Source organism: Phyllostomus discolor, chromosome 13 (assembly GCF_004126475.2).
Source record: "Phyllostomus discolor isolate MPI-MPIP mPhyDis1 chromosome 13, mPhyDis1.pri.v3, whole genome shotgun sequence".
Classification (NCBI taxonomy): Eukaryota; Metazoa; Chordata; class Mammalia; order Chiroptera; family Phyllostomidae; genus Phyllostomus; species Phyllostomus discolor.
Genome location: NC_040915.2, coordinates 23,783,773 through 23,796,741, shown reverse-complemented (window position 1 = coordinate 23,796,741; position 12,969 = coordinate 23,783,773). Strand labels below are relative to the sequence as shown.

The window sequence follows — 12,969 nt, the reverse complement described above, 5'->3', positions numbered from 1 at the left end:
CACAGCAGCAGTGCAGTGAACGGTAATTGTTCTAAGCCGAAAGGATGATATCGCCCCATAGTTTGGCACCTAACAGTACACAGGCTTGGCTTTCTGGGGGAGCAACCATGCCGCTAGCAACTCATGTGCCACATGACTTTGGGCAGTCACTAGCCGGCTCTCGGTCTCAGCTTGCTCCCCTGTAAAATGAAGGGGGGGCAGGACTGAATGGGTTTTTGAGGTCTCTCTGAGCACTCTGAACTGTTGTGCCTCTCGTGGCACCTGGCATTGTACTGGATGTATCTCGGGAGGGCAAGGGAACACCTGTGGGTGACTCCCCGCAGAAGGCTGGGGCTGGTGGTGACTGGCTCATTCCAGGCCGCCCACCTCGCCTTGGGAGGGTCTCTTACCGAGCAAGGGAGGGAGCCAGTTGACATTGGCTTCACAGTGTGAGTCCAAGAATGTGATGACATCCCCAATTGCTGCCGAGGCCCCTAGCATCCGGGTCCGTATCAGCCCTTCCCGTTTCTTGGTTCGGAGAATCCTCACGCTGGGGAAATGGGCCATGTAGTCTTCAAGTGGCTTTTTCAGGTGCTCTGGAAGGGAGACAGAAGAGGACAGATGGACGACAGGTAAGAAGAGCTGCTTAGTAACCATGCTCGTGGCCTCCTGCCCCTTACACGTGCACTGTACCTTAGAGTTTAGACACAGTTTTCTGCTACACGGCCTCACTGCGCCTTCCAGATAGGGCCAGGAAGGGCAGGGCCCGCCACCTGAGTTCTGTAAGTGGGGAAACCGAAGCTCAAAGAGGTTTGGGGACAGCACCAGACCTAGAGCACAGAGATCTTCTGTGAGCAGCTGTGGTTTAGGCCTGGCTGGGGCCCACTCCCTCATTTTCTGGTAACAATACTCTGATTTTTCTTTGGGAAACTGCTCCTCTCCTTCTGAGCCCATCAGACTTGGGTGGGGCTGGCTCCATCTACTGGTTCCAAAGGGGTGGAGCATGGAGCTAGGGCCTGACCAATCAGGACATTCCTGTCCCTTGGCCTCAGTGATTGGTCCAGTGGATGGCCAAGTGACCTGATCTGCTCAAATAATAAATTCTGAGTTTTTTTCAGAACTACTAAAACAAAACAAAACAAAACAAAACAAAACCCCAAAATGAGGTCCTTTCTTTTTGCTAGAGTTAATTATTGTTGGCCATGAGTCTGGAGCTGCTGGGACACCTGCTGAGCCCAGTGCCAACGTGTAAGACAAGAATGGAGAGACGAAGAGAGGCATTACCCTGATGACATCCTGATTTCTCAGACCCCCACCCCCCATGCATGATGCAGATGGGTTTCTAGATGTCCTTATTACACGTGATGACAAATTCCTCTTTTTACTTACTCTAATGTCAGATGCATTTCTGCCCCATGCGTGAAAAGTTGTTTAGAATAAACCTGAAAGACAGTCTCTTTCTACTAAATGCTGGTATCTTTTACTTTCAGAGTTGGAGCCTTTTATGAAAACTCTAGCATGACTACAAAAAACTACACTTCACATTGTATTTAAGATATATGCTTTCTCATCATTCTTAGTCAATATGGTACGAGAATTCTTTGCTGGCACAACTGGTAAGACAAAGAAATAAAAGGCATAATGATTGGGAAGAAAAAGGTAGTAATGTCTTTAACTGTAAATGGCATGATTGTTCACATAGAAAATCCTGAGGAATCTACAAAAACTAGAACTAATAGGTAAACTTAACCTGGCTTCAGGAATATGGGCCAACATTTTCAAATCAATTCTATTTCTATATATTAGCAAATAAGAACCAATTGGAAAATGCAATTAAAAATGGTAAAAATACCTTTTACAATTTAACCAAAGAAGTACAAATTGTATACTTAGAAAACTACAAAATATTGTTGAAAGGAGTTAAAGACCAAAATAAATGGACAGATAGTTCATGTTCTTGGGTTGGATGACTTATATTATTAAGATGGTAATAATACCCCCATATTGATCTACAGATTCGTGATTAAAAGCTCAGCTGATATCTTTGCAGAAATTGATAATTAACAGCTGATGCTAAAATTTATGAAAATGCAAGGGGTGAAGGGATCCAGGATAGCTAAAACAACCTTTAATTACTTATGCTACCTGAATGACCTGAATTACCTAAATGTTTATAGAAACACTATTCACTAAAGCCAGATGGTGAAAATAACCCAAGTTTCCAATGCCTTATGAATGTATAAATAAATATAGAATATATCCACACAATGGACTATTACTCAGCCATAAAAAGGAATAAAGAAGTGATACATGTTAAACCATGGATAAATCTCAAAAACATTATACCAAGGAAAAGAAGCCAAACGCAAAAGGTTCCACACTGCATGACTCAGTCTGTAGGAAATTCCAGAACAGATAATCCGTAAGGACAGAAAGCAGACTAGCGATTGGCAGGGGCTGGGCTGGGCGAGTGGGGAGTGCCCACTGAATGCACATGGGGTTTCCTTTCGGGATGACAAAAATATTCTGAAACTAGATAGTGGCAATGGTGACACAGCACTGTGAACATTCTAAATGCCAATTAATTGTATATTTGAAGATGGTTAATGTTATGTGAATTTTACCTCAAAGAAAAAAATAGAAAAAGGATATAAATGGCCAATAAGCATGTGAAAAAATGCTTACCACCATTAGACACCAGGGAAATGCAAATCAAAACCGCGGTGGGGTACCATATGACTTCACACCCACCAGGGCCGATACGATCGGAAAGTCGGATGACGAGTGCTGACAAGGATTTGGGGGAATAAGAATCTTCATACACTGTTGGTGGGAATGTAAAGTGGTGCAGCCACTTTGGAAAACAGTCTGGCAGTTTTCTGCAAAGTTCAACTCATTTATAACCCAGCAATTCCCCTCCTCGGCGTATCCCCAGAGAAATGAAAACACGTGCCCACACAAAAACTCGTACACTCATGTTCACAGCAGCAACATGCATAGCAGCAAAAAATGGAAAACCATCCAAATGTCCATCGAATGATGAACGGATAAACAAAATGTACAATAGTGTGGCCATATAATAGGATGCTATTCTGCAATAAAATAGGACCGAGCTATTGCAATAATATGGACGAGCCATAAAAACATTATACTAGGCTGAAGAAGTAAGTCAGACATATAAGACTAGGTATTACATGACTCTGTTCGTGTGAAATCTCTAGAAAGGTCGAACTCCAGAGACAGAAAGGAAATCGGTGGCTGCCTGAAGCCGGGCTGAGACTGATGTCAAACAGGCACAAGGGAATGTTCTGGAGTGATGGAAATATTCTAAACTGGGTTATGGTGACAGTTTCACAACTGTATAAATTCACTTTAAAAACACACTGAACTACACACTTAAAATGGGTGATTTTTATGATATGTAAATTATACCGCTATGAGGCTGTTACATTCTAAAGAAAAAAAATCAATTATATTTGTATATACTGGCAAAACACAACTGGAAAGTACAACAAAAATAGCATTTGTAATAGTCTCATATATAAAGACCCAACTAAATGGAGCGATAAATAATATTTATAGGTTACAAGACTCCATATAAGAGCCAGTTCTCAGCCCAGAAATAAACTCACGCTCAATTAATATTTGACAAAGGAGGCAAAAACACACAAGGGGGTGAGGACAATCTAGTCAATGAATGGTGCTGGGAAAACTGCACAGGTACGTGCAAAAAAGTGGAACTACACCATCTTCCCGCACCACACACAAGAATCAACTCAAAATGGATAAAAGACTTACATGTTAGAGCGAAACCATAAACATCCTAGAAAACAACACAGGCAGTAAACTCTCGAACATTTCTCATAGCAGTATTTTTTCTGATATATCGCCTCGGGCAAGGGAAACAAAAGAAAACATAAACAAACCAGGCTACATCAAACTAAAAAGTTTTTGCACAGTAAAGGAAATCACCAACAAAATGAAAAGACAACAACACTCCAAATGTGAAAGCATATTTGCTAATGATACATCTGATAAAGGTTAATATCCAAAATTTATAATGAACTCTTTTTTTTTTTTTTTTTTTTTTTTTAACAGGAGAGCTTTTTTTTTTTTTTTTTTTTTTTTTTTTAAGATTTTATTTATTTATTTTTTAGAGAGGGAAGGGCGGGGGGGGGGGAGAGAGAGAGAGAGAGAGAGAGAGAGAGACACATCAATGTGCGGTTGCTGGGGGTTATGGCCTGCAACCCAGGAATGTACCCTGGCTGGGAATCGAACCTGGGGCACTTTGGTTCCCAGCCCGCGCTCAATCCACTGAGCTACGCCAGCCAGGGCTATAATGAACTCTTATAACACTGAAAACCAAACAATCCAATTAAAAAATGGGCAAAGGACCTGAATAGACACTTGTCTAGAGGACATACAGATTCCAGACACATGAAAAGATGCTTGACATCACCGATTATCAGAGAAATGCAAATTAAAATCACAATGACGTATCACTTCACACCAGTCAGAATGGCCATCATCATTAAACCAACAAACAAGTGTTGGTGAGGATGCAGTAGAAAGGGGACCCTTGTGCCTTGTTGGCGGAATGCAGGCTGGTGCAGCCACTGTGGAAAGCTGTATGGATTCGCCTCAAAAAATTAAAAGTGGAACTGCCTTATGATCCAGTGATTCTCCTTCTGGGAATATATCCAAAGAAATCCAAAACACTACTTTGAAAGAATATATCCACCTTTATGTTCATTGTCGCATTATTTACAATAGCCAAAATTTGGAAGCAGCCCAAGTGCCCAGCAGTAGGTGAGTGGATAACAAAGCTGTGGTTCATTCACACAATGGAACACTACCAGACATACAAAAGAAGAAATCTTACCTATTGCAATAGCACGAATGGACCTGGAGAGTATGAAGCTAAGTGAAATAAGCCAGCCAGAGAAAAACAAGTACTATATGACTTCACTTACATGTGGAAGCTAATGAACAAAATAAACTAACAAATAAAACAGAAACAGACTCAGAGGTACAGAGACGAGACCGACAGTTGTCAGAGGGAGGCAGGTTGGGGGAGCTGGGTGAAAAAAGTGAAAGGATTAAGCAAAGAAAAGAACAAATTTAGACTGAGACAAAAGACTACCAGGGGGAAAGGGGTGGGGGGAGTTAGAAGAGGGTAAAGGGGGGATAAATGGTGATGGAAGGAGGCTTGACTTGGGGTGGTCAACGCACAATACAATATACAGATGATGTATCACAGAACTGTATACTTGAAACCTATATGACTTCATTAACCAATGTCGCTGCAATAAATTCAATAAAAATTTTAAAAAGAGCCTGTTCCCAAACTGATTTATAGATTCAATGCAACCCCAATAAAATCACAGCATACTCTTTTAAATTGACAACTTGGTTCTATGATTTCTGTGGAAATGCAAAGAACCTACAGTAGTCTAAATAATCTTGAAAAAGAGGAACAAAGTTCGAGAACTGACACTGATTTCAAAAACTCATTCTAAGGCCCAAACAATCAAACTAGTGTGGTACCAACAAAGAATAAACACAGAAAAGGGGTCAAAAGAACATAATGGAGAGGTCAGAAGGAGACCCGCCCATACATGTTGTTGAGTGATTTTTGACAAAGGCACCAAGGCAATTCAATGAGGAGTTAAAAGAAATTTCAGCAATTTCTGCTAGAATGCCTGGATAAAAGTATGAAAAAAGATGAACCTCAACGGCCTACCTCATACCATACACAAAAAATAATATTAGATGGATCACAGACTTAAACATAAAGGCTAAAGCTATAAATCTTCTTGAAGAAAATGTAGGAGAATATCTTTGTGAACTTAGGGTAGGAAAACATTTCTTAGGATATAAAAGCTCTAATTCATAAAAAAATGATTAAGTTGGGCTTGATTAATATTAAGAACTTGCTCTTCAAAACCTGTTCATCAAAAGACACCAATTAGAAAATGACAAGATAGGCAACAGTCCAGAATATGTAAAGAATTACTACAAAGTCAGTAACAAAAATATAACCAATTAAAAAAGGGCAAAAACTTGCAAAGGCATGTCACCAAAGAATTAATATACAAATGGCCAATAAGCATATGCAAAGGTGTTAACACCATTTCCTATGAGAGGAACACAAACTCCAAGTGTGAGGTGTCATTTACTACACACTCCCTGGAATGGCAAAATCAACAACGGGAACCACGAGGTCAGGTAAGGGGGAGAGGTGAGCGGCCAGAACACTCACTCACTGCTGGTACAACCACTTTGGAGAGCTGTATGATTGCTTCTTATAAAGGAGACATGAAACTCTTCTATGCCCAGCAATTTCACTCCTAGGGATTTACCCAAGAAAAATGAAAACATGCACCCACAAAAAGAATAAGAATCTTACATAATTTTATTCATAATAACCCCAAAATAGAAATAAAATTTAAATGTCTATCAACAGGTGACTGGATAAACAAATCATGGTAGAGTCACACAGATTCCTGCAAAGCAACAAAAGGGAAAGATTTATGATACATCTGATCACATGGATGAATTTCAAGACTGTTATACTGAGTCAAAGAAGCCAGACACAAGTGGAACTCAGCGTATGACTCATCTGAAGTTCAACAACAGCCCGGATGGTCTGCAAAGACCGAAGTAAGAACAGTGTTTGCCCTTGCGGTATGGGGACTGACTCGGAGGGATCTCGAGAGGCCTTTCTGGGATGAGGCAATTTCTGTATCTTGACTGGGGTGCTGGTTTCCCAGCTGTATGCATGGTTAAACCTCGTGGAATTGTATACTTATGATATCTGTACATTTTCACTGTAACTTTGAGCTCAATTTAAAAAATATTGATGAAAACACACATTCTTTTAATGGGGAACGATGGAGTGTCGTGGAAGCGTCACTGACTGGGGCCCAGGAGAATTGGGCTGTGCTCCCCTACCTGGCCCAGTGAGCCCCTCACTTACTTCCTCCGGGTCTCAGTGCCATCTCTGAAATCAGTTCGGACCAGGAGGCCTTCCACGGCCCAGGCCCAGGCTTTGCAGAAGCCCAGGTAGCACCTGACCAGAGCTGGTGGGCTTTCTGCCCTTGCCAGCCTCTGGGGTGATCACCTTCCCTACCCAAAGTCAGGATTCTGGTCTGAATCCACTCCATCAGGGGTTAGACAGGAAAGGCCCTCCTGAATCAGGGGGTGTGTCCAAGTCACTTGGTGAGCTGGCCATAAATAAAGTGGCGGGGGGGCATCACCCCAGGTGATGGTGATTTGGTCGACTGAAGGTAGCCCCCAGCAGCTTTAGTTTTAGTTTTACTTGACCACAATCAGGGGCTGTGATGCACAGCCAGGCCTGGGACCCAACGGGGTAGTTCGGTCTCTTCAGTTTACAGTCAGAAGCTGGGGTCCGGAGAAGGGAAGGGCCCTCCGCTGGCACGGTGGAAAGCGGAGCAGCGTGTCACGCAAGGACCCCCTGGCCGCTTGGTCTGAGAACCTACTGAACCTTTTATTTTTCTAAGTCTGTAAGGAAATGAATCACTTTCACTGGTATAAGGACGGTTACAACTGGCAAAGTAGCTTCACATATTTTATCTCCCTTGGTTCATGAAATCACATTCTGCATTTGACAGGCGAGAGAACTGATGATCAGCGGCCGTAAAAAAGAAGGAAACCCTACCCTTGCGACGGCACGGATGGAACCCGAGAGCATTATGCCAAGTGAGATAAGTCAGTCGGAGAAAGGCAAATACCATATGATCTCTCATATGTGGAATCTGAACAAAATAAACTAACAAGCAAAACAGAAACAGACTCATAGATAAGAGAACAGACTACCAGCTGTCAGAGGGGAAGGGGTTGGGAGGCTGGGTGAGAAAGGTAAAAGGATTAAGTAAAAAAAAAAAACAAACCCTCACAGACACAGACAACAAACAGTATATTGATTATCAGAGGGAGAGGGGTGGGGGAAGTAGAAGAGGGTGTGAGGGGGTAAATGGTGATGGAAGACTAGACTTGGGGTGGTGAACGCACATTAAATATACAATTGATGTTATTATAGTCATAGAAGTGTACACCTGAAATTTATATAATTTTATTAATAATGTCTTCCCAATAAACTCAATTTAAAAAGTATTACTTTCTAAGATCAAGGAGAATTTTATCTTAGGGTTCTGCAACAAACCAACTCACGGTGGGCATTAGGCAAATTCTAAACAATAACTGATTTTTAATATATCTTCAACAATAATTTTTATGCTTATGAAGGAATGTTTCTGTCTACTGTTAAAAACCTGGAAAACAAATCGTAGAGAATAAAAAGAACCTGTAATCACACACGCACACGCACACACGCACACCAAACAAACAAAAGAGAGAGAGAGAAAGAAAAGGAAAAAACCGATGTTCAGAGAAGCTGAGAACTTGCCCAAGGTGGCAGAGCGGGCCAGCTGCTGGGTCCCCTGTCTGGGTTCCCTTGTCGCCACGCTTTCCCAACTCTGACAGTCATATGCTACTGTGTGATTTTTGTGCCTTCTACCTACCCTGCTATAATTTACTTAGATTTTTAAAAATCAGCTCACTTTTCTAAATTAAAATTTTTATTTAATTAAATTTATTTCAAGAGGAAATGTCAAACATCGTAAAAGGAAGATCAATACCACTTGTGATGAAGAGGTGATAAAAAAGTCCAAACACGTGACCGGGAGCTTAAGGTCCGCTCTCTTTTTGTCCAGGAGGGAGATGCGGGCCACCAGATGCGACTCTGCACCGGAGGAAACCGGGAGAAGCGGACGAGCATTGAAAAGAGAAAGCGTTCTCTCCACATGAGTCCCTGTTGCTTAATGCAGAGTCTCGGAGCCATTGAGGCCGTCTCAGGGGCCGCTCCCAGTCCCTTTTGTACTGGCACACTTCGGAAAACACCGCCTCAGTCTCCAGACACTTCTGCGAGGTGACGTGTGTTCCAAGCCGTGTTGCCTAGCATCTTGCAGGGAGAGCAATGAAAAGACCAACACAGGAAAGATGATCCACGCATACACAGCCGAGGCTGGAAAGCTGAAAAACACCCCAGGTCGCCTTCTTGCTCGCTCGCTCGCAAAGATTAATACGGCTTCGCCTGCCCTTTCCCACTTATCTTTGGAACAGTGACTCTGTAGAAAACAGAAATCAATTTTCCCTAATTGAGGGACTAAATCTTTCCAAAAGAGACTTTCTTGGGCATCAAGACAAGATAGCAAGAGGCATGATCACGCTCCAGATAGGCTGTTGTTTGGGCAGGAATGCTATCTTAGGAAAAAAAAAAAAAATCCATAGTCATTGTGCCCAGTGCCTCCTCTTGGCAGGGTTCAGCTGAAAGGTCATTAACTCGAGGATGAGATAATCTCCCATCTACACACCCCCGCTCCCATCCGGATTAGAAATATCGCCTGGCCCCGCTCTGATCGTCCAGGGCCCCGCTCGGGCAGAGCCCCCCTGCTAAATCACCCCGGACGCAGATGGCTGCATCATTACCGATCAGGCAATTAAGGCCCTTGGACAGCTTGTGGTAAAGCCGGAGCCATTATTTAGGGACAATTATGCTCCTCCTGTCCTTATTAGAAAGTGCATTTACACAAAATCAGGATTGTTGCCTTATTTTGTCACTTGGATGAGGCCACTTCATAGTCAGAGAATTTTAGAGCTGAAAGGGCCTTTAGATGAAGATGATGATGTTTTGATAATGACAGTTCTGTTTCCACACAGAGCTCCCTGCTTCATATATTGATACATAGTTTCTGACACCTACAAATGGGGTATTATGGTCCCATTTCACAGATGGGGTTGCCATGAGGCTTAGGGCAGGTGATGCAACCTGCCCAAGGAACACAGTTTATAAATGCTGAAGCCAAGATCCCTGACTGCAAAGCCACACTTTTGCTGATGCACCAAACCCCGTCTCTTCCCCACTTCAGCCTGTCCTTTCATCCTGCCCAGAGGGGACCGTGAGGGCCGGAGAAGTTAAATGTCTTCCCCAGAACCACACAGTGGGTCTGTGACACAGTGCTGTCTACCCGCCATCTCATAAACACCAGGGTAGGGATAAAACAGCCTTCATCAAAGTGCTTGTACTCAAGGGTTTGCATCCATCATGAAGCTGCGTTAAGAAAGATTCTGAGGCTATGTCCCGGCTCAGCATGGAGGCACCAGGGTGGAGAACACACGTCTGCCCTGAAGCAGTGGGGAGTGGCAGCCCTGAAGTCAGATATGCACCGTTCCTATCCCAACGGCCGCTCTGCTGGGGGTTGTAACAGCAATACAGAGTCGCTTTTGCCCCCTTTATTACCCCCGTAATGTAAGGATGAGCCACAGCCACCCAACAAGGGGGAGGCTGGTTCTGAAGGTACACCCCATCACTGTGAGACTTTGAGTAGACATTAGAAGAGCACTTACCAGAGAGCTCACGGGTGGGTGCCCCCAACCCCTCCTCGGCATCTCCGCCTACCTGACGCCCCCACAGCACCCGCCTCTGCCTGGGGCTCTCTGCACCCAGGTGGTGGACCTCAGCCAAACACTGTGGTGCTGGTGGGTAGTCACCCCAGGGTCCGCAGCCCTCTGGGGGGCTAACCTGGGCATGTGTGCGGGACTGGCCCCCAGAGCTCCTGGTGGGATCACGGAGTTGCCCCATAGTGCCTTCCTGTCACAGGCACCCTTGCTGGCTGCCTTCCCTTCCTGTTCTCACTTCCACGCTCTCTTGCTGGTGCTTCCCCAAACCTCCTCCCAAAATAACTACTTGCGCTCAAACCCTGTCTCAGGATCTGCTTTAGGGAATGCAAACTAAGACAAATTCCAGGTGGTAGGTATGACTTAGAGGGTCTGCAAGCCTGACCCTGTGACTTCACGCCTTCGGCTCAGCAATGCGACATTCCATTGGTGCCCGTTCCCGTGAACAATGGTGATGGCGTGCTCAGTACACACCCACACCAAGCCCTCAGCCGAGGACTTCACACGCGTCTCCTCACATAATGCTCACCAACACTCCACAAGGCAGGTCATGACGTTTTACTGCTGAGGAACTAGGGGCACAGAGGGGTTCAGTAACTCTCCCCAGGTCCACAGTTAGTTAGTGGCAGGTTTTGGATTTGAACCCAGTCAGTCTAGCTCCAGAGCCTGGAATCTTCTTTGCTTAATGTTTCCAAGAATTAAGAATCATTACAAAGATGCCTTAAAAAGCAGGATAAAATAATGAACCCCCCCATGGACCCATGGCTGAGCTTCAGAAACTGCCCCTGCCCCCTGGAGGATGCTGGAGCTGATGGAGTCTGTGCACTGGCACTCGTCCCTCCCCGGAACACTCCTAGTGAGCTATCTCCACGCTGGACACAGAGCATCTCAGGAAATGCTTGCTGATTATCTCAGTGGGTTCCCTACAGGTCACTACAAGGAGGGCGAGGCAGGTATCGACTCTGGTGTCGTGAGAGAGGAAACTGAGGCCCAGAGAAAAGAAGGCCTTGCCCCCCATCTCTCAGCTGGGGAGGTCTGAGTGAGGACCAGAGCTTGGACCCCACATTCCCCCAGTGCTCCCGGCACACCCCACCTGTATGCAGTGCACATGCGCACTCATGCAGACTCTCACGTACACACCGAGGCTTTCCCGGGGCCTGCACTAAAACAAAGCCTCTCCCTCCTCTCTGGTCTGAGGGCACTTAGGACTCTGAGGACGGCTCCATCTCTTGGATTTCGGCTCAGGTTGGTGCATTCCAAGGAGTCGTTGTGAGCTGACCTGTGACCCCCAAAAAGGTCTGTGAAGTCCTAACCCCGAGGACCTATGAGTGAGACCTTATTTGGAAACAGGGTGCATGCAGAGGTATTCAAGTTAAGATGAGGTCATCCTGGTTTAGGGTGGACCCTGGTCCCATGCCTGGTATCCTTGAAAGAGGAGGAAGATGGGGACATACAAGGAGAATGCCATGTGGCGACAGAGGCAGACATTGGAGTGATGCATTGACAGGCCGAGAAACACCAAGGATTGCTGGCAACACCAACATCTCGGAAGAGGCCAGGAAGGCTCCTCCCCTAGATCCTTCAGAGGGAACATGGCTCGGCCCAAACCCTGACTGCTGACTTCTAGCCTCCAGGACCGTGAGAGAATCACATTTTGCTGTTTTAAGCCACCCGGTAAGCAGTGCGTTATGCTGGCAGCCCGAGGACACTAAGGTAGAAGGGGGAGGGGGCGGAGTTCTCACACATGGGCACTGAGACGGCGGTGACACAGCGAGAACACGGCCCCGGTCCAGGCCCCTGCTGTCCCTGTCTGGACCATGGCAGTCCACGGCCAACTGCAGCAGCTATGACTGCTGTCCCTGCTTCCGCTCTGTCCCTCTTTGGCCTGGTTTGCACAAAGCAGTTTGGGTGGTCTCTTAAAAGAGCAGTAAAAGTAATCTTGTCACCTTTCCACTCTCCTGCTTAAAACCCTCCCGTGGCTTCCCAGGGCTCTTGGAAGAAGGTGCAGAATTCTTACCAAGAACAATAAGGCTGTGAATGGTTGGCCTTGCCCCTCTCCGGCCTCATCTTGCCACCCCCTATTCCCCCATCTTCTTTTAGGTGTCCAAAGGCCCATGATGTCTCCTTCCGTCACTGCTGGCTCTTCTGCTGGGACTCCCCAGATTCCAAGCCCCTCCACACATCCCCCCCAGTGAACCACTGCTCATCCCTCAGAGCTCGGCTCAAGCTTTAGTTCGTCCCTGAAGCCCTCCCTGGACCCAGACCACAGTGGTGTTGAGGGCAGACCATCGCACACCCCTGACCTCACCCCTTACATCACTCAGCTCGGGTCACCCTTCTGTACTCGCAGCGTCACTCTGTCTCCCCCTAACTCCCAGCTCCAGGATACACTCCACGCATCAGCAGATCCCTCGTGCCGAGTGCAGAGCTGGAGCTGCCTACAGGAATCTGCTAAATCCACGCGCCTTCTTCCTCCGTCGTTTCATTTGATTTGACTTCCCTGTCAGGGGA

General features: G+C 45.6%; 1 protein-coding gene across 3 annotated transcripts in view; it reads right to left on the bottom strand.

Moving 5' to 3' along the window:
- GALNT10 (polypeptide N-acetylgalactosaminyltransferase 10) overlaps positions 1-12,969 on the bottom strand; it is a 180,234-nt gene that overhangs the window by 32,345 nt on the left and 134,920 nt on the right. For all 3 annotated transcript variants that reach the window (XM_036014108.1, XM_028528499.2, XM_036014109.1), the window contains exon 5: positions 390-575. In XM_036014108.1, the coding sequence (XP_035870001.1) occupies positions 390-575 (186 nt within the window). The remainder of the gene's footprint in view (positions 1-389; positions 576-12,969) is intronic.